At 40.3% G+C, this 22,518-nt stretch overlaps 1 protein-coding gene across 1 annotated transcript in view; it reads left to right on the forward strand.

Moving 5' to 3' along the window:
* Positions 1-10,699: 10,699 nt before the first annotated feature.
* The window catches only part of LOC133577821 (uncharacterized), a 66,533-nt gene continuing 54,714 nt past the window's right edge, over positions 10,700-22,518 (forward strand). Inside the window, exons 1-3 of the mRNA XM_061931865.2 lie at positions 10,700-10,909; positions 11,029-11,152; positions 11,358-11,458. Coding sequence (XP_061787849.1) covers positions 11,040-11,152; positions 11,358-11,458 — 214 coding nt within the window. The 5' untranslated portion in view covers positions 10,700-10,909; positions 11,029-11,039. The remainder of the gene's footprint in view (positions 10,910-11,028; positions 11,153-11,357; positions 11,459-22,518) is intronic.

A 22,518-nucleotide genomic window follows, 5' to 3' on the forward strand; every position in this document is an offset into this window, starting at 1 on the left:
GGTTGGATATAGTCGGACTCACCTCGACGCACAGCAAGGGCTCTGGAACCAGTTCTCTCGAGAGGGGCTGGACTCTCTTCCACTCTGGCGTTGCCAGCAGTGAGAGGCGACGGGCTGGGGTGGCAATTCTTGTTTCCCCCCGGCTCAGAGCCTGTACGTTGGAGTTCAACCCGGTGGACGAGAGGGTAGCTTCCCTCCGCCTTCGGGTGGGGGGACGGGTCCTGACTGTTGTTTGCGCTTACGCGCCAAACAGCAGCTCAGAGTACCCACCCTTTTTGGATTCACTCGAGGGAGTACTTGAGAGTGCTCCCCCGGGTGATTCCCTCGTTCTACTGGGGGACTTCAACGCTCATATTGGCAACGACAGTGAAACCTGGAGAGGCGTGATTGGGAAGAATGGCCGCCCGGATCTGAACCCAAGTGGTGTTTTGTTATTGGACTTTTGTGCCCGTCACGGATTGTCCATAACGAACACCATGTTCAAGCATAAGGGTGTCCATATGTGCACTTGGCACCAGGACACCCTAGGCCGCAGTTCTATGATCGACTTTGTAGTTGTGTCATCGGATTTGCGGCCTCATGTTTTGGACACTCGGGTGAAGAGAGGGGCGGAGCTTTCTACCGATCACCACCTGGTGGTGAGTTGGCTGCGATGGTGGGGGAGGATGCCGGACAGACCTGGCAGGCCCAAACGCATTGTGAGGGTTTGCTGGGAACGTCTGGCAGAGTCTCCTGTCAGAGAGAGTTTCAATTCCCACCTCCGGAAGAACTTTGAACATGTCACGAGGGAGGTGCTGGACATTGAGTCCGAGTGGACCATGTTCCGCACCTCTATTGTCGAGGCGGCTGATTGGAGCTGTGGCCGCAAGGTAGTTGGTGCCTGTCGTGGCGGTAATCCTAGAACCCGCTGGTGGACACCGGCGGTGAGGGATGCCGTCAAGCTGAAGAAGGAGTCCTATCGGGTTCTTTTGGCTCATGGGACTCCTGAGGCAGCGGACAGGTACCGACAGGCCAAGCAATGTGCGGCTTCAGCGGTTGCGGAGGCAAAAACTCGGACATGGGAGGAGTTCGGGGAAGCCATGGAAAACGACTTCCGGACGGCTTCGAAGCGATTCTGGACCACCATCCGCCGCCTCAGGAAGGGGAAGCAGTGCACTACCAACACCGTGTATGGTGCGGATGGTGTTCTGCTGACCTCGACTGCGGAAGTTGTGGATCGGTGGAGGGAATACTTCGAAGACCTCCTCAATCCCACCAACACGTCTTCCTATGAGGAAGCAGTGCCTGGGGAATCTGTGGTGGGCTCTCCTATTTCTGGGGCTGAGGTTGCAGAGGTAGTTAAAAAGCTCCTCGGTGGCAAGGCCCCGGGGGTGGATGAGATCCGCCCGGAGTTCCTTAAGGCTCTGGATGCTGTAGGGCTGTCTTGGTTGACAAGACTCTGCAGCATCGCGTGGACATCGGGGGCAGTACCTCTGGATTGGCAGACCGGGGTGGTGGTTCCTCTCTTTAAAAAGGGGAACCGGAGGGTGTGTTCTAACTATCGTGGGATCACACTCCTCAGCCTTCCCGGTAAGGTCTATTCAGGTGTACTGGAGAGGAGGCTACGCCGGATAGTCGAACCTCGGATTCAGGAGGAACAGTGTGGTTTTCGTCCTGGTCGTGGAACTGTGGACCAGCTCTATACTCTCGGCAGGGTCCTTGAGGGTGCATGGGAGTTTGCCCAACCAGTCTACATGTGCTTTGTGGACTTGGAGTAGGCATTCGACCGTGTCCCTCGGGAAGTCCTGTGGGGAGTGCTCAGAGAGTATGGGGTTTCGGACTGTCTGATTGTGGCGGTCCGCTCCCTGTATGATCAGTGTCAGAGCTTGGTTCGCATTGCTGGCAGTAAGTCGGACACGTTTCCGGTGAGGGTTGGACTCCGCCAAGGCTGCCCTTTGTCACCGATTCTGTTCATAACTTTCAGTCAAGGCGTTGAGGGGATCCGGTTTGGTGGCTGCAGGATTAGGTCTCTGCTTTTTGCAGATGATTTGGTCCTGATGGCTTCATCTGGCCAGGATCTTCAGCTCTCACTGGATCGGTTCGCAGCCGAGTGTGAAGCGACTGGGATGAGAATCAGCACCTCCAAGTCCGAGTCCATGGTTCTCGCCCGGAAAAGGGTGGAGTGCCATCTCCGGGTTGGGGAGGAGATCTTGCCCCAAGTGGAGGAGTTCAAGTACCTCGGAGTCTTGTTCACGAGTGAGGGAAGAGTGGATCGTGAGATCGACAGGCGGATCGGTGCGGCGTCTTCAGTAATGCGGACGCTGTATCGATCCGTTGTGGTGAAGAAGGAGCTGAGCCGGAAGGCAAAGCTCTCAATTTACCGGTCGATCTACGTTCCCATCCTCACCTATGGTCATGAGCTTTGGGTTATGACCGAAAGGACAAGATCACGGGTACAAGCGGCCGAAATGAGTTTCCTCCGCCGGGTGGCGGGGCTCTCCCTTAGAGATAGGGTGAGAAGCTCTGTCATCCGGGAGGAGCTCAAAGTAAAGCCGCTGCTCCTCCACATTGAGAGGAGCCAGATGAGGTGGTTCGGGCATCTGGTCAGGATGCCACCCGAGCGCCTCCCTAAGGAGGTGTTTAGGGCATGTCCGACCGGTAGGAGGCCACGAGGAAGACCCAGGACACGTTGGGAAGACTATGTCTCCCGGCTGGCCTGGGAACGCCTCGGGATCCCCCGGGAGGAGCTGGACGAAGTGGCTGGGGAGAGGGAAGTCTGGGCTTCCCTGCTTAGGCTGCTGCCCCCGCGACCCGACCTCGGATAAGCGGAAGAAGATGGATGGATGGATACTCCGGTGAAGGCAGTGTCTGCAGGCCTCAACTCTCCTGCCAAGACCAACTCTCTGGAAAAGAAACTCCATCTTAAAAGCAAAGAATTGTGGTCTTAGAATGTGTGAAAAATAGACTGAATAGGAAACAATAGGAATGCCAAAAAGATATATATATATATATATATATATTAAGATTGGTATCCCAATTCTTATTTATTACAATTCTGAATCGATAAATAGTTAAGATTTTTTTTTTTTTTTTTTTACATTTTTAGGCCATCTCTGTGCTTACTTGCTACACGTATACATCGGGAGCCAAATGGAGCTTGTTTATGCCAATTTATACACCAAATAGCTATCGACTATTTAAGTAATCGAATAATCTATCAATTAGTTTGTTCGAATAATCAAATTAAACACACCTGTAGCCTCAATGCGTAGTTTAGGCAAAATAGTTTAAATTAACAACACATTTTCTGCTTTCCATCACCTTTTTTTTAAATAATAAAGTAAAATCGTTATAATTGAAATTGCACTTTTAACATGTGTGCTTTTTTTTTTTTCATTTAAATTAATTTGCTAAATTATGGCGTGTAGAATTCTGAGGACACAAATAAATTAATTCCATTTTGGAATAAAGCTGTAACGTTACAAAATGTGGATAACATTATTAGAATACATGCCTACAAAAACTTTCAAAGTGAGAATTTGCAATGTTTGTCCGTAAACCGCCAAAAGCCAAAGCAGACGGCTTTCGATACAAAGACGATTCAATCTGAGATGAAAGCGATTAGAAATGTATCAACAGGAGTCGATTGTAGACAATATTAAAACCGCTTTTATCCTCAAATTCATCCGCCAGCTATCGCCTCTGCTTTAATTTAATATCTATTCATCGAACTCCATTGTTTGGCTTTTATTGAGGTGGCGTGCGTTATCGCCGCCGTCCATCGCCGGCAGAAGTGAAGGTCAGGGGGCGGGGGTGGCAGAGAGCGCCTCTTGTTTATTGGCTTCAACGGAGGCCGTATGAGCTGATTTGGCTATCTGCTCTCATATTAAGCTCCTTCGTGCTATTCTGTGTGCCGCGCGGATATTGTTTAGCACTGCAACATGGAGATATTCTCCGCTGGGTGCCAATAAATATGCTGTAATATCCTCTTGGTCAGGATGTGAGCGCGTGCTGGCAAGTTCAGGTGGGATAAAATAACAATCTCCATCTTGGTAAGTATTGGGATACAGAACATTGCGCTCGGCCAAAGGGTTCAAAATATTGTTCTTTACTGAATGTTAGTTTTCATTGCATTTTAACAGAGGTGGGTAGAAGAGCCAAAGATTTCACTCAATAGTACCCAATTGTTTTGTTTATTTATCCAAACAAACACTCTTAGTTACTGGCACCAGCACTTACAAAACCCAAAACCAGTGAAGTTGGCACGTTCTGTAAACGGTGAATAAAAACAGAATACAATCATTTGCAAATCCTTTTCAACCTATATTCAATTGAATAGACTGCAAAGACATGATACTTAACGTTCCAACTGGAAAACGTTGTTATTTTTTGCAAATATTAGCTCATTTGGAATTTGATGCCTGCAACATGTTTCGAAAAAGCTGGTACAAGTGGCAAAAAAGACTGAGAAAGTTGAGGAATGCTCATCAAACACTTATTTGGAATATCCAACAGGTGAACAGGCTAATTGGGAACAGGTGGGTGCCATGATTGGGTATAAAAGCAGCTTCCATGAAATGCTCAGTCATTCACAAACAAGGATGGGGCGAGGGTCACCACTTTGTGAACGAATGCGTGAGAAAATTGTCAAACAGTTTAAGAACAACATTTCCCAACGAGCTATTGCAAGGAATTTAGGGATTTCACCATCTACGGTCCGTAATATCATCAAAAGGAGAAATCACTGCACGTAAGCGATGATATTACGGACCTTCAATCCCTCAGGCGGTGCTGCATCAAAAACCGACATCAGTGTGTAAAGGAAATCACCACATGGGCTCAGGAACACTTCAGAAAAACACTCTCAGTAACTACAGTTCGTTGCTACATCTGTAAGTGCAAGTTAAAACTCTACAATGCAAAGCCAAAGCCATTTATCAACAACACCCAGAAACGCCGCCGGCTTCGCTGGGCCTGAGCTCATCTCAGATGGACTGATGCAAAGTGGAAAAGTGTTCAGCACTGCGCACTGAAGGTACACACACTCTGTCAATTCTCTTATATACTCGTTCATTCTAGACTTCAACAGTGTTTGATTATCACATCACTCTAAATGTATAGACTATAAAGTTCACAAACATAAAGAGGGATGCTAGTGGGCCAGGCCAATCTTTCCTTATCTCTAAACTAAAACTGGAGAAATGTGTAGTGTTCTGGGCTTCAGACATGATTTTATTTCAGAATTCTTTGAGATAAAAAAAACGCCTGGTTAGGCTTTGTGTATGTAGTGTGTGCCTTCCTTGCTTTACAGCTATGTTGTTATTATGCTGTTTGTTACTTATGTATGTTATGTTGCAGCTATTTAAAATAGTTTTGTCAATTTGTTCTGGCCTGAAACAAATCGGCCGTTTGAAACAAATCTTTGTATTTGTGTGTTGTATGTAGACCACATTGCTTAGCAGAGTTCAGTGACTGGCACCTCAGTATATAAATAAATAAATGGGTTGTACTTGTATAGCGCTTTTCTACCTTCAAGGTACTCAAAGCGCTTTGACACTACTTCCACATTTACCCATTCACACACACATTCACACACTGATGGAGGGAGCTGCCATGCAAGGCGCTAACCAGCAGCCATCAGGAGCAAGGGTGAAGTGTCTTGCTCAGGACACAACGGACATGACGAGGTTGGTACTAGGTGGGGATTGAACCAGGGACCCTCGGGTCGCGCACGGCCATTCTTCCACTGCGCCACGCCGTCCCTATCTCGGACCTCATCCAGCCAGCTCCTGCTCGTGGTGCCCAAGACTATACTTAAATCCAGGGGAGACGGGCCTTCTCTTTGCCCCTCCATGTTCAAACTGCTCCCACAGTGGAGTGTTTTAAGTCTCGTCTTGAGACCCACTTTTATTCTTTGGCTTTTAACACTACGTGAGTTGTGTGGTCTTCTGTCTTCTGTTGTCCTCTGTGTTTATTTATACATTTTGATTTCTATTTACTGTTTTAATTGGTTTTACCCTTTAAAATCGTTTTAATCATATTTATTTTTATATTGGTTTTATATTTTTTTTTATTTTTTTTTTATTCAGTTGTTGGTGGAGCATAATATTGTTTTTAATATTGTTTTTAACATGGCTGTGCAGCACTTTGGAAACATTCTTGTGTTTAAATGTGCTATATAAATAAAGTGGATTGGATTGGATTGAAATGAAGGCTAAAAGGGCATTAAATGGGGCCTTAAAAGAAATTTAAAAAAATATATATATATATATTAATCGATTATCAAATGAATCGTTAGTTGCAGGCCTAAAATATATATATATATATATATATATATATATATATATATATATATATATATATATATATATATATATATACATATATATATATATATATATATATATATATATATATATATATATATATATATATATATATATATTAGGGCTGCAACTAACGATTCATTTGATAATCGATTAATTCATGAGGGAGGGGCAGAGACAGAGAGAGTGAGAGAGTTATGGTGAGCGCGCATGCGTCGTCAGGCTGCTTTTTATCGATACATTTATCAGATTACATTTGTTATCTATAGCAGGGGTGTCAAAAGTGTGCATTTTTGTAACATTTTCCTTGTTTTGTTTGGCAAGTTGAAAGAACACGGCGCCAGTATGCTGTTTTTTTACAATAAAATACTGGAAAAGATAGAAATGTAGTCTGTCTCTTTTATCGGATTATCAATCGATTAATCGAAGTAATAATCAACAGATTAATCGATTATCAAATTAATCGTTAGTTGCAGCCCTAATATATATATATATATATATATATACATATATATATATATATATATATATATATATAAGTATATATGTTAGTTGCAGCCCTAATATATATATATATATATATATATATATATATATATATATATATATATATATGCATTAATCGATTACTAATCGATTAATGTGTTTATTATTACTTCGATTAATCGATTAATAATCCGATAAAAGAGACAACCTACATTTCTATCCTTTCCAGTATTTTATTGGAAAAAAACAGCATACTGGCGCCATGTTCTTTCAACTTGCCAAATAAAACTATATATATATATATATATATATATATATATATATATATATATACATATATATATATATATATATATATATTATTAATATATATATATATATATATATATATATATATATATATATATATATATATATATATATATATTAGGACTGCAACTAACGATTCATTTGATAATCGATTAATCTGTTGATTATTACTTCGATTAATCGATTAATAATCCGATAAAAGAGACAAACTACATTTCTATCCTTTCCAGTATTTTATTGGAAAAAAACAGCATACTGGCGCCATGTTCTTTCAACTTGCCAAATAAAACAAGGAAAATGTTACTAAAATGCACAATTTTGACACCCCTGCTATAGATAACAAATTTAATCTGATAAATGTATGGATAAAAAGCAGAGCCTGACGACGCGTGCGCGCTTACCATAACTCTCTCACTCTCTCTGTCTCTGCCCCTCCCTCACGAATGCTGCTGCACGCACAATTTGTTGTGTTTTTAACCTTCTTAAACCTGAACGTATATTGAAAATACACGCAACCCTAACTCAAAATGCCGGACATTTGAGGCATTTAAGAAATCCCGCCCGACAGCCCCGCAAAAGAGGACATGTCCGGTGAAAAGAGGACGTATGGTCAGGACCTAGCCTAGATCGGTTTCATGTCCGGTGAAACCGATCGCTGCTAATCCTCTTTTGCTAGCAGCTAACGGGCTAGGATAGACTGACCATACGTCCTCTTTTTACCGGACATGTCCTCTTTTGCGGAGCTGTCAGGGCGATGTTTCATAAATGCCTCAAATGTCCGGCATTTTGAGTATTGTTTACACAACGTGCAGTACGCTACTTAATATGTCCGTGTGGAAACTCGTTCGGTACACTTCCGCACCGAAATGAAACCCCCGTACCGAAACGGTTCGATACAAATACACGTACCGTTACACCCCTATTAGTTTGATTATTGTTTCTCAGCTGTTTGAAAATATTGCAGTTTATAAATAAAGGTTAAAAAAAAAAAAAAAAAAACGTAGACTCTGCGCATGCGCACAGCATAGATCCAACAAATTGATGACTAAATTAATCGCCAACTATTTTTATAATCCATTTTAATCGATTAGTTGTTGCAGCCCTAATATATATACCATATATTACCAAATAAACGCCCTTTCCAAATAACCGCCCATGTCCTAATAGCCGCCCGGGGTCTGACCCCATTTTGTGAATTAACCGCCTCTTCCTAATAACCGCCTATGTCCAAATTATTATTTGCATAATTTAGATTAAAATGCTACTGGGGTTGCGTTTGCTGCAGTATTATTGTTTTGATGGTTTTATAGAGTACTTGGTACCATAATTTTATTTTTCCTGTATGCTGCTTTATTTAAAACTTAGAGAACTGTAGCCTTTATTTTATTTAAGTGACAGTATTATTGTTCTGTTTTGATGGTGGGTTCTATACTTGAGTACTTGGTACCATAATTTTATTTTTCCCGGTAGGCTGCTTTATTCAAAAAGTTTATTTATTTTTAGTATTGGTATTCTATTTGACAATTGTTGCACTACTGCCAAGTTGAGGCCTTGTTGATCTCTTGTCTTTTGATAGCCTACCTCATGTTGATCTCTTGTTTTTTTGTTTGTATGTTTACAATAGCTTTTACATTTAAAGTTTTTTGTACGAAAAAAGTAACCATTGTAACCAAATAATGGCCTGGTGACGGCCGGTGCAAAAATAAATAAAAGCCTTGTGCAAATAACGGCCTGCTTCTTTTAAACGCCTGTCTCCAAAATCGATTTTGTGAAATAAACGCCCGGGCTACTATTTGGTAATATACGGTATATATAAATAGTTACTTTTCACAGTAACGCATTACTTTTTGGTGTAAGTAACTTAGTAACTGAGTTACTTTTGAAATAAAGTAACTAGTAACTGTAACTAGTTATTGGTTTTCAGTAACTAACCCAACGCTGAACACCACACAATTTATCTTATCATTTGGTGCAGCCGGGCCTCATTTGGTGCAGCCGGGCCTATACATAAATCATACTTGCCAACCCTCCCGGATTTTCCGGGAGACTCCCGAAATTCAGAGGCTCTCCCGAAAACCTCCCGGGACAAATTTTCTCCCGAAATTCAGGCGGACTCAGGTCCATGCAGACCTGAGTCCGCTAACGCACAATATAAACAGCGTACCTGCCCAATCACGTTATAACTGTAGAATGATCGAGGGGGCGAGCTCTTGGTTTCTTATGTGGGTTTATTGTTAGGCAGTTTCATTAACGTCCTCCCAGCGCGGCAACAACACACAACAGCAGTCACGTTTTTGTCTACCGTAAAGCAGTTCGTCTGCCGTAAACAGCAATGTTGTGACACTCTTAAACAGGACAATACTGCCATCTAGTGCATTTGATGAAAGCACATTTGTGCGTGCCACACAGCAATGCATCATCAGAGAGGGTGTTCAGCATGGTTAGAAAAATAGTGACAGAGAATAGAACAAGGATGGACAATTCAACCCTTAACTCAACAATGAGTAGATGAGTGTTATGTGTGTGTATATGTGTAAATAAATGAACACTGAAATTCAAGTATTTATTTTTTATATATATATATATATATATATATATATATATATATAGCTAGAATTCACTGAACGTCAAGTATTTCTTATATATATATATATATATGAAATACTTGACTTGGTGAATTCTAGCTGTAAATATACTCCTCCCCTTTTAGCCACGCTCCCGTCCCACCCCGACCACGCCTACCCCCACCCCCTCCCCCCACCTCCCAAAATCGGAGGTCTCAAGGTTGGCAAGTATGTCCAACACGAACATTATTGTTTTTGCACTTTTTGGCTTCTTATGAAATAACTTTTTTAAATAGATTCAATCTTGCACGTGGAAAGTTTAAGTGTGGGCTTTAGTTGATATAACAATTCTACGGCGGGGGTGCAGGAGGCGCGGTTACTGGAGCCTCAGCCAGTGCGTCTTTTGCAGCCGTTTTATGATCGCTCAGCACAAGAAATACGTTACACACACACAGTTGTTGACAAAATACACTGTACATTATATACCTCAGCTAACTAAACTATGGAAATGTATAATATAGTTCATATAGCAATACAGTCTCACTGCACAGCAGGCCAGCAGTTAGCCGAGTCCGGAATCCATGTTGAGGCACTGAGTGACGTGCCTCAACTGGCTGCTGTTCTCAGTATTTGAACGGCAAATGTGAAAATTCAGCGATTTTGAATAGAAATAATCTAAAACTGGTGAAGTTAAATGGAAAATAACTCTATAGTATAATCACTGGATATATATAACAATTTGATTTTTTTTTTTTTTTTTACATTTTGCCTCTAGTGACTGCACGTCACTGCATAAATGTATGTTTGTTGTTCAATAAATTAAAAAAAAAGTTAAAAGTTGTAGTGAATAAAACCGAATAAAGTCGCTGGTTCCAAACAACAACTAAAAAAAACATATTCATTACCGGTGTTACCTTTACGACGTCAGCGCCATCTTGACAGTCTGTTTTTATTCATGGCACGTGGCCAACGTAATGAAAAAAAAAACGTCATGACGTAGGCTTGACGTCACGGCAAGCATCGTACGTAACCCGACGCCGCGCACGGAACACACGCTGCCTGTTGTTTACTTCCAGGAGCGATGGAAGTGCAGCCTGGGAGCGGAGAAGAAGGGGGAGGGGGCCTCTGCTGGGATTGTGAAAGCAGCTTTTCGGGACCTTGTTTACCGCTGGTTCTCCGCACTCCACACCACTTGAACGACGCGGAGATGATGTGTTTCCCCGCTCCTTCAAACGGACGTCGACGGTAGGTTATCGCCGTGTTTTTGGGGGGGGGGGCAACATAAACATTTGACTTCAGACGCCATAGAGAACAAGATGGAGCACACTGACTTGTGACCTGTTGTTGTTTTTTTTACCCCTTAGAAAAGACTAGGATGCCTCAGCTCGGAAGCCTGTTGACCCAGTTTCACGTCAGCAGGGCCGGAGCACTGGAAAAGAGCCAGAAAACACTGCAGCAAACACCGCCTGATTTTCTTCAACATGTCAGGTATTAAGTGCCATTCTGACTACTGGAGGTCACACCTGATCTGTTTTCATTGTGCTTTCACATAATCTGATAAAACACATTACATAGTGTTTTTGAGTTCTTTTATAATCTGATAAAAACACATTATAAAGTGTTTTTGAGTTATTATTTTTTTTGAAGTCATCACAAAGGCCAGCCATGTTTTACTGTGTACTTGTACTTCCAGGAAACTCACCGGGCTGAGACAGGACGACGTCTACTGCAATCTTCGCGTTCCCGACCAGTTTCAGGCTGGGAAAGACGACATTAACGTTGTTATTCTCACGGGTGGGTGTTAACCGTCAACTGGAGAAAAAGTCCAAATATTTGACCTTTAAAGTGGAACTGCACTCTTGTTGGAATTTGGCTTATCATTCATAATCCCTTTGTGAGGGATGAAAAAATATGATTTTCTTCTTTGATCAATCAATCCGTATTTTTCGGAGTATAAGTCGCACCGGCCGAAAATGCATAATAAAGAAGGGAAAAAACATATATAAGTCGCATTTTTGGGGGTAATTTATTTGATAAAACCCAACACCAAGACTAGACATTTGAAAGGCAATTTAAAATAATAAAGAATAGTGAACAACAGGCTGAATAAGTGTACGTTATATGAGGCATAAATAACCAACTGGTATGTTAACGTAACATTATGGTAAGAGTCATTCAAATAACTATAACATATAGAACATGCTATACGTTTACCAAACAATCTGTCACTCCTAATCGCTAAATCCCATGAAATCTTATACGTCTCGTCTCTTACGTGAATGAGCTAATATTATTTTATATTTTAGTGTTAAAGGGGAACATCGTCACAATTTCAGAAGGGTTAAAACCATTAAAAATCAGTTCCCAGTGGCTTGTTTTATTTTTCGAAGTTTTTTTCAAAATTTTACCCATCACGCAATATCCCTAAAAAAAGCTTCAAAGTGCCTGATTTTAACCATCGTTATATACACCCGTCCATTTTCCTGTGATGTCACACAGTGATGCCAATACAAACAAACATTGCGCATAGAACAGCAAGATATAGCGACATTAGCTTGGATTCAGACTCGGATTTCAGCGGCTTAAGCGATTCAACAGATTACGCGTGTATTGAAACGGATGGTTGTAGTGTGGAGGCAGGTAGCCAAAACCAAATTGAAGAAGAAACTGAAGCTATTGAGCCATATCGGTTTGAACCGTATGCAAGCGAAACCGACGAAAATGTACACGACAGCCAGCGACACGGGAGAAAGCGAGGACGCCGATCGCCTTCTAACCAACGATTGGTATGTGTTTGTTTGGCATTAAAGGAAACTAACAACTATGAACTAGGTTTACAGCATATGAAATACATTTGGCAACAACATGCACTTTGAGAGTGCAGACAGCCCAGTTTTCATCAATTAATATATTCTGTAGACATACCCTCATCCGCTCTCTTTTCCTGAAAGCTGATCAGTCCAGTTGGAAATGCATCTGCTTTGAGTGTCGCAGGATATCCACACATTCTTGCCATCTCTGTCGTAGCATAGCTTTGGTCGGTAAAGTGTGCGGAACAAACGTCCAATTTCTTGCCACTTTGGCATCTTTGGGCCACTGGTGCAACTTGAATCCGTCCCTGTTGGTGTTGTTACACCCTCCGACAACACACCGACGATGCATGATGTCTCCAAGGTACGGAAAACGGAAAATAACAGCTGATTTGACTCGGTGTTTGTAATGTGTTTGAGAAAATGGCGGATTTCTTCCCGATGCTCCGAGAGCGAATAATAGAAAGGCGTTTAATTCGCCAAAATTCACCCATTTAGAGTTCGGAAATCGGTTAAAAAAATATGGTCTTTTTTCTGCAACATCAAGGTATATATTGACGCTTACATAGGTCTGGTGATAATGTTCCCCTTTAATAATTTCACACATAAGTCGCTCCTGAGTATAAGTCGCATCCCCGGCCAAACTATGAAAAGAACTGCGACTTATAGTCCGAAAAATACGGTAGCCCTAAATCACGAGTGTCTCAAAGGGCTGCACAGGCCACGACGACATCCTCGGTTCAGATCCCACATCAGGGCAAGGAAAAACTCAACCCGATGGGACAATGAGAAACCTTGGCGAGGACCGACCGGTGCAATGGACGTCGAGTGGATCTAGCATAATGTTGTGAGAGTCCAGTCCATAGTGGATCTAACATAATAGTGAGAGTCCAGTCCATAGTGGGGCCAGCAGGAGACCATCCCGAACGGAGACAGGTCAGCAGCGCAGAGACGTCCCCAACCGATGCACATGTTTGATGTATTCTAACGCGTAAATAGGTTAGGTTATTTTATTAGTACCCGAAGGTGAAGTTGTTTTGCAGCCAGCAAGATCAGGCCCTAGTGTGTGGATGTGAGTGTGAATGTTGTCTGTCTATCAGTGTTGGCCCTGCAATGAGGTAGCGACTTGTCCAGGGTGTACCCCGCCTTCCGCCCGATTGTAGCTGAGATAGGCTCCAGCGCCCCCCGCGACCCCAAAGGGAATAAGCGGTAGAAAATGGATGGATGGAAGATCAGGACATCCATTTAAACATACAGACAAAGTAACATCTTAGATATGCAGTACAAAGACCTACCACATGACAAGCATCACAGACATTGCCAAGATCGCAAAATAGTACATGTACTCAAAGTTCCGCATAAAAAGGATAAAACATACCAATCAGATAAGATTTGGGACAAGCCAGTATAAAACACCACAATAAAATAATAAATTGCACTTAAAATAAATATAGGCAAAAATACAGCGGTGTGCCGTCAGGGCCAGCAAGGCCTTCTCTGCTGGCCTAACATAACCAGAAACCATTATCATAATTAAAGATACATGTATTTTTTTATTTACTTTCCCTAAATATCTAAAAGTATTCATATTCTCTTCATGTGATGTTATGCTTCTTCCAGTGCTGTTGTTTTTAGGTTATAGAGTTTTTATCCAATCAGAATTCAGCTAGCTTATGTTGCCATGCTGTACCAAATCTGCCCGGGGCCTTCAGAAGCAACAAACATTTGACAGACAGTTGCGATAGCCAATCAGATCACAAGTTGTCAGTAAGGCCTCCTAGCTGGCCTAAGGCAGATATATATTGTGATGTTATGAGCTAGGTAACATAAGAACTACATTACCCAGCATGCCACAGTAGTGAAGAGCATGCACAGTAGCCTCGTTTAGGTTGAATGTAGCCATGCCTGGAGTAAACTTTAAAAGTCTACAAATAAATATTAGTAAAGTCAGCTAACAATTGGGCCATTAGGAGTTACTCAATTCCGCCTATACAGCGCTCTAAAAAATTGACGTCAACATCTTATATACACGCTGTAAGTATATATGTACACATTCATAATAATATGTAATAATGACATATTTTGCTCATTTTAAGCATATGGCAGTGTACTCATTTTACAGACGCATCACAACGTTTGCGCTTTCCTTCAACAACTGCTATTAATCAAGGCAGACTTCACGTGAGCCAACGACGACGACTTTGGGACAAATGATGATCCAGAACCTTCTATGTTTTAGCCTGAATACATGGAGGATAAGGTACAAGTTTTAGAAGCTGAGTGATAAGCCATACTTGCCAACCCTCCCGAATTTTCCGGGAGACTCTCGAAATTCAGCGCCTCTCCCAAAAACCTCCCGGGACAAATATTCTCCCGAAAATCTCCCGATTTTCAGCCGGAGCTGGAGGGGGCGTGGCCTCCAGCTCCATGCGGACCTGAGTGAGGACAGCCTTTTTTCACGACGGGAGGACAACAGGGTGACAAGAACTAAATCATCCAGACTAGAGACAAATTGTATTATTATGTTTATCTTACCTAAAAATAAATATATTAATTTAAAAAAAAAAAAAAAAAAATTTTTTTACTATATTTTGCTAAAAACATCAACATTTGTATTTTTTCTGACTCCTTATTACATCCAGCCATAGAATTATACATTAAAATAAACATATTTGAAATAATTAATTTTAAATTATCATAATAATTCATTTAAAATGACCATATTTAATTATCAAAATAATTGCTTGTTTATCGACAACTTTAGCATTTTATTCATTACATTTTGAAGCTCTCAGAAGCCAAGTTATGTTATATTCCTTAATATTTATTTATGCAAGTTTGAAGTATCAATGATCTAAACACAGTTTTGTTTGCATATTTTCAGGATGTATATATATATATATATATATATAATGTATTAAATACTTGACTTGGTGAATTCTAGCTGTCAATATACTCCTCCCCTCTTAACCACGCCCCCCCCACCTCCCGAAATCGGAGGCCTCAAGGTTGGCAAGTATGTGATAAGCATATCCAGCAAATAGCACAACAAGAAAGACAAACTACGAACATAATAAAACAAGCGCTTACTGTACAATGTCTGCTGTCACTGGGATGCTGACTGATAGGATGTTTATCTTCCCATTTAATGAGGATTTAGTCATAATCAATTCCCCAGAAGTAAAAAAGAAAGGTAGCGACAATCAAGCGTTTTTCTGTGTCTTTCTCGTCTAAGTTGGACGTAAAGTTGACCAACTTCTCGGTTTATGTCTAAATCAGTCTACTATCCAGGTGAGAGGCATTGTTCATTATCTAGAATGAACTTTCACCAGCTCACAGGAAATGCAGCCGCTCACTTGTACACTATGTCAATATAGCAGCATAAGCTAGTTGACTCTCTGTGATCACAGCGCCACTACAAATAGTTTGTCTTCCTTAGCGCTTATCATAAGAATATCACTAATACTTGGTTAATATGCAGGTCATGAGATGTATTTTTGGAGACTTTATGGCCGAAATAGTGTACTCCCGTTAGCTGCATCTGTACTGGCTGTATTTTATGACTTAGAATGCATTTAAAAAAAACATGTGTGCTTGTCTTACATAGGGATTGTGTATTATAGGCAGAATTCTAAAAACAGTGCAGTTCCCCTTTAAGGCCAGGTTATATTTAGCTGTGACATTAAAAAATATAACTTTCTTGGAAAAAAATATGGTAAAATAACTTTAATGAAAATATATCTTGTGAAAAACTGACGTTTTTTGCAAGATTGCAACATTTTCTGGGGGGGAAAAACCTTATAAAAGTGACTTTAAAAAAATTTGGTTGTTTTGAAGTCAGGTGTTTTTCTTAAAAAAAACAATATTTTTTAAATTTACATTAATTTGATTATTTTACTTAGAAAATGTGTTGGGTTTCTGAAAATAATTGACTTTGTCATATGATTGAAATCAAAATGTTCTTGAAAAAGTCAAAAAAAAAATTCAAATTTGAAAACATGACTGTTTTCTTGAAAAAAAATAAAAAAAGATTGTAAAATTTTGTTTTTATTAAAAATAAAAAAAAACTCCCTTCAAAAGCATATGTTTTATCTTAAAATGAATTATTTTGTGAAAAACTGACTCTATTGCAAAAATGCAAATAATTTTCTGGAAAAAATGACTTTAAAAAAATGTGGTTTTAAAGTCAGGTGTTTTTCCTGAAATGAAAAAATGTTTTGTTTTATTTACATTTAATTTGATTATTTATAACACAGGAAACGTTTTAAAACAATTTTGGCCTGCTCAGTAGACACTGATAAAAAAAAAATGTTCCCAAGAAGTCACATTTTCTGTCTTGAAAAATAATTTAAAAATAATTTTATTCCCCGATGGCCCTGTGATGAGGTGGCGACTTGTCCAGTGTGTACCCCGCTATCCGCCCGAATGCAGCTGAGATAGGCTCCAGCAACCCCCGCGACCCCAAAAGGGACAAGCGGTAAAAAATGGATGGATGGATGTTTTCACATGCAAAATGATGCAGTAGTACTAAAAAAACACTTGGTGTGCGCAGACCTCTGTCTCCCAATAGTAAATCATCTTTTTTTTTTAATCCCTAATGCAGACGGTGATACAGTTCACCATCAAAATGTAATCACTTGTTTCTTATCCCATTTCCGACAAATTCAGAATAGTTCAATTAAATTCCGCCTATGTCTGTTTGAGCTATCTACAGCAGAATGAAAGACAGAGTGAACCCTCTTGTCAGTTTGGTGCACTCTCGTTGTCTCTGTGGGTGGAAGTGGGGCCACTAGCATACACACACAGAGAAGTTGAGGCTCATAAGGTAACGTAGTAGAAATGATCCAGAATCACCTCCGAAATGGAATCACTTATCCCTTTTCAGACATTTCCTGAGTTTCATGAAAATCTGCCCTTAACTTTTTGAGTTATGTTGCTAACTTCCAGACAAACCAATTCCAATGATTACACACTAACACCTCCTGGCAGAGGGGGAAAAAATCATGACTAATTCTGAGACTATCGCGAGAGCAGCATAACAGGAGTTCTGAATCTGTTGATTTTACTCCAAATTATTCAAATGCATTGGTTTGCATTAGAAACACTGTACCAAAGGTCAGGCAAAGTAGCAAAGTAAAACAGAAAAACATGAACACAAACACACTTTATAGTGAATAATTAATACACAAAAATGTCCAATTAAATAGATAAATGAACATTGAACATCACTTTTACTTTTGTTGACGACTCTTGTTGGCGAAACTTCGATGGAGGAAGAGAGCATTACAAAAGCCACATTCGCACGTTCCTACAATATATTTCTTAAATTTAATAGTGTTTCTCACTTTCTTTGTCATAGTGCTGGCACCCGCAACTTTCTTTGGCTCCGTGTGGGCTTATTTTGTAGTGGTACTCAGTAAAAGAAAGCACAGACTTATGCTGCGTTCTATTTATTGCGGAAGTTGGAGGTCTGAGCTGGGAATGACGTCACAGCCGAGGTGCGAGCGTTCCAGTTCCCAGGTCGAATATCAAGATGGCCATATCCTCGAAAGCTATTTTTGCGCTTGCCTTGTCTGAATATGAACAAGTTATGGGGAAAATATGCATTCTTTCTGCAACCTTTAAACACGGTGGATGAAGAGGAAACAAAGGCGATATTGCTGGCGATTTAAAAGGTTTATACCTCATAAAACAAATGTAGTTCACACTACAGTCACGTTACCATATATAAACAAATACCAATGCATTGTAAATGGTCGGGCTGGACGATTATGGCAAACATAATACAATTATTTTGATTGATATTGTAATCATGATTAATTAGACAATTGTTCATTTGAAAACACAACTTTATATGTAGTTTTAAAAAGCCCTGATATAAATTAGTAACAAATAAACCACAAGTATAATAATAATAATTACAATAACAAAAAAATTAAAATAACTATAGCAGTTTAAAAAACACTAACACATTTTTTATTTTTAAAATTTCGTTATTCTTTTACACTTATTTTACCACCGTATAGTATGTGATTCTTGTGTCAAATAAAGTTTAATAAAATGTTTGTTAAATAAATGCAAAAATCCTCACATTTATTGGTGCAATACATCTTTGGACAATTTATATCAGTAAAATTGTGTAAATGTATAGTGCATTATGCTTGTGTAAGGCCCTTTTTTGAAACCTTTATTTTGTTAGTGCAGTCAGACCGGGTGTGGCGCAACGCGCAATTATTGTGAAGGGGGTAAGTGTGCTTTGCTGTTATTTTCAGCTTTACGTGTAAAGAGGCGTCTTACTTCGGTTTAAAAAAAAAAAAAAAAAGAGGGATAGAGAGCCTTTTCAAGTTGCAACCACTGTTTGTGAATTAATGATGTCGTTCACAACAACACAAGAGATGTGTTGTGGGTGTATGGATTGTTCTTGTTGGCTTTAACTTCGTAGTTAGGTCGCTGTTTCAAGTGGCCGTCTCCACATTGTTTAGTTTAGGGCAGAGCAACTGAGTATGTCGGGGATAAATGAGCGGCCTGGGACACATTCTTTTCCCAAACTGATGTTTCTTCTCCTCACAACAACAACATTTCACTTACATTGTTGTCAATTCTGCGTTTAACTGCGGGTTTTGTTTTATTGGCCAATTATCCTCATCTGTTTCACCGTCACAAGCACGTTGCGCGGCCCATTAATCGTTTTGTCCAATTATTATATTTTCATAATCGAAATTGGAACACAAAATTAAATTCATTGTCCAGTCCGAGTATATGGCTGATTTGCTGCAACAAGAACTAAACAGAAGTGCTAATAACGGATGTTATAGATGCGGATATCATTGTTTACATCCAGAGCAGCCATCTTTGAAACAAACTCGGGGGTTGTGAGGAAACTCCCGACTTTTCAAGTCGGAAATCGGACCTCAAGGGGCGTTCCAGTTGAAATTCCGACTAGAAACTCAGAAATTCCGGTTCCGCACCTTGAGTTACCCAATGCAAGGGAATATTTGTTTTGGACACTCAATTTTACGGAATGATACGCGGAAAAACGGACACATTTGTTACGCGCAATGTTTGGTCAAGCAGGCAACATTTTGATGGAAAATTGGGGCATTTGAAAACTGATGTACCACTGTAGCGGCCAATACACCCAGCAATAAAGGGTATCATGGAATTTTACAAAAATAATCCAATCTGGGACAAATTTAGTACAAATCGTCTTAAAAGTGTCTGATATAATGACATTTAAAACAATTCAAGTAACCCAAATGTACACCTTTGGAGGCTCAATGGTTAATAGATGTCGTTACCTAATAAATCGCCAATTGCATCGTCCACTCGAATGAATAAACTCTGAACCTTAAATAGAAAGACAGCAGGTTTATACCTGCGGGTGGCTGGAAATACCCCATACTTTCCAACCTTGAGACCTCCAATTTCGGGAGGTGGGGGGGGGGGGGGGGGGGGGGTGGCTAAGAGGGGAGGAATCAAGTATTTCATATATATATATATATATATATATATATATATATATATATATATATATATATAAGAAATACTTGACTTTCAGTGAATTCTAGCTATATATATATATATACAGGTAAAAGCCAGTAAATTAGAATATTTTGAAAAACTTGATTTATTTCAGTAATTGCATTCAAAAGGTGTAACTTGTACATTATATTTATTCATTGCACACAGACTGATGCATTCAAATGTTTATTTCATTTAATTTTGATGATTTGAAGTGGCAACAAATGAAAATCCAAAATTCCGTGTGTCACAAAATTAGAATATTACTTAAGGCTAATACAAAAAAGGGATTTTTAGAAATGTTGGCCAACTGAAAAGTATGAAAATGAAAAATATGAGCATGTACAATACTCAATACTTGGATCTCAGGAAACAGAGTGGACCGACACCAGCAGATGACATGGCACCCCAAACCATCACTGATGGTTTGGGTTGGTTTGGTTTGCATTTCCTTTGGAAATCGAGGTCCCAGAGTCTGGAGGAAGACAGGAGAGGCACAGGATCCACGTTGCCTGAAGTCTAGTGTAAAGTTTCCACCATCAGTGATGGTTTGGGGTGCCATGTCATCTGCTGGTGTCGGTCCACTCTGTTTCCTGAGATCCAGGGTCAACGCAGCCGTCTACCAGCAAGTTTTAGAGCACTTCATGCTTCCTGCTGCTGACCTGCTCTATGGAGATGGAGATTTCAAGTTCCAACAGGACTTGGCGCCTGCACACAGCGCAAAATCTACCCGTGCCTGGTTTACGGACCATGGTATTTCTGTTCTAAATTGGCCCGCCAACTCCCCTGACCTTAGCCCCATAGAAAATCTGTGGGGTATTGTGAAAAGGAAGATGCAGAATGCCAGAGCCAAAAACGCAGAAGAGTTGAAGGCCACTATCAGAGCAACCTGGGCTCTCATAACACCTGAGCAGTGCCAGAAACTCATCGACTCCATGCCACGCCGCATTAACGCAGTAATTGAGGCAAAAGGAGCTCCAACCAAGTATTGAGTATTGTACATGCTCATATTTTTCATTTTCATACTTTTCAGTTGGCCAACATTTCTAAAAATCCCTTTTTTGTATTAGCCTTAAGTAATATTCTAATTTTGTGACACACGGAATTTTGGATTTTCATTTGTTGCCACTTCAAATCATCAAAATTAAATGAAATAAACATTTGAATGCATCAGTCTGTGTGCAATGAATAAATATAATGTACAAGTTACACCTTTTGAATGCAATTACTGAAATAAATCAAGTTTTTCAAAATATTCTAATTTACTGGCTTTTACCTGTATGTATGTATATGTATATATATATATATATATATACATATATATATATATATATATATATATATATATATATATGTATGTGTGTGTGTGTGTATATATATATATAAATAAGAGAAATACTTGAATTTCAGTGTTCACTTATTTACACATAACACTCATCTACTCATTGTTGAGTTAAGGGTTGAATTGTCCATCCTTGTTCTATTCTCTGTCACTATTTTTCTAACCATGCTGAACACCCTCTCTGATGATGCATTCTGCTTCGTCTCCTTGTTGTGTGCGCAGTTGTGCACTGCACTCTCTAAAAGCCGTAGATATTATTGTCACATATGCATGTACAGTAGATGGCAGTATTGTCCTCTTTAAGAGTGTCACAACATTGCTGTTTATGGCAGACGAACTGCTTTACGGTAGACGAAAACGTGACTGCTGTTGTTGTGTGTTGTTGCCGCGCTGGGAGGACGTTAATGAAACTGCCTAACAATAAACCCACATAAGAAACCAAGAACTACCCCTCAATCATTCTACAGTTATAACGTGATTGGGCAGGCACGCTGTTTATATTGTGGGAAAGCGGCCGTGAAAACAGGCTGTCGACACGTCACTCAGGTCCGCCTGAATTTCGGGAGATTTTCGGGAGAAAATTTGTCCCGGGATGTTTTCGGGAGAGGCGCTGAATTTCGGGAGTCTCCCGGAAAATCCGGGAGGGTTGGCAAGTATGAAATATCCATCCATCCAGCCATTTTGTACCGTTTGTCCCATTCGACATAATGTTACTGTAACTCACTACAGCACACTATGACTACACAGCAAACGTGGCATCTGTAAAGCTCAAGTTAACATTTCAACACCAAACAAAAAGGGAATGCTTAACAAAGCGAGCACACCTTTAAAAATTACATCATTGAGATGTATTTTTACAAATAAAGGCCACACCCTTTAAAAGATGGCAGGTACTCTCTGCAGTCTAGTGCAGTGTTTTTCAACTACTGTGCCGCGACACACTAGTGGTTACCTGATTTCACCTATTTGGGTTAAAAATATTTTTGGCAAACCAGTAATTATAGTCGGCAAATGATGTGTTGTTGTTGAGTGTCAGTGCTGTCTAGAGTTCAGCAGAGTAACGGTGTGCTACTCTTCCATATCAGTTGGTGGCAGCCGGTAGCTAATTGCGTTGTAGATGTCGGAAACAGCGGGAGGCAGAGTGCAGGTAAAAAGGTGTCTAATGCTTAAACCAAAAATAA

The sequence above is a fragment of the Nerophis lumbriciformis genome, linkage group LG39, assembly GCF_033978685.3.
Source record: "Nerophis lumbriciformis linkage group LG39, RoL_Nlum_v2.1, whole genome shotgun sequence".
Taxonomy (NCBI): Eukaryota; Metazoa; Chordata; class Actinopteri; order Syngnathiformes; family Syngnathidae; genus Nerophis; species Nerophis lumbriciformis.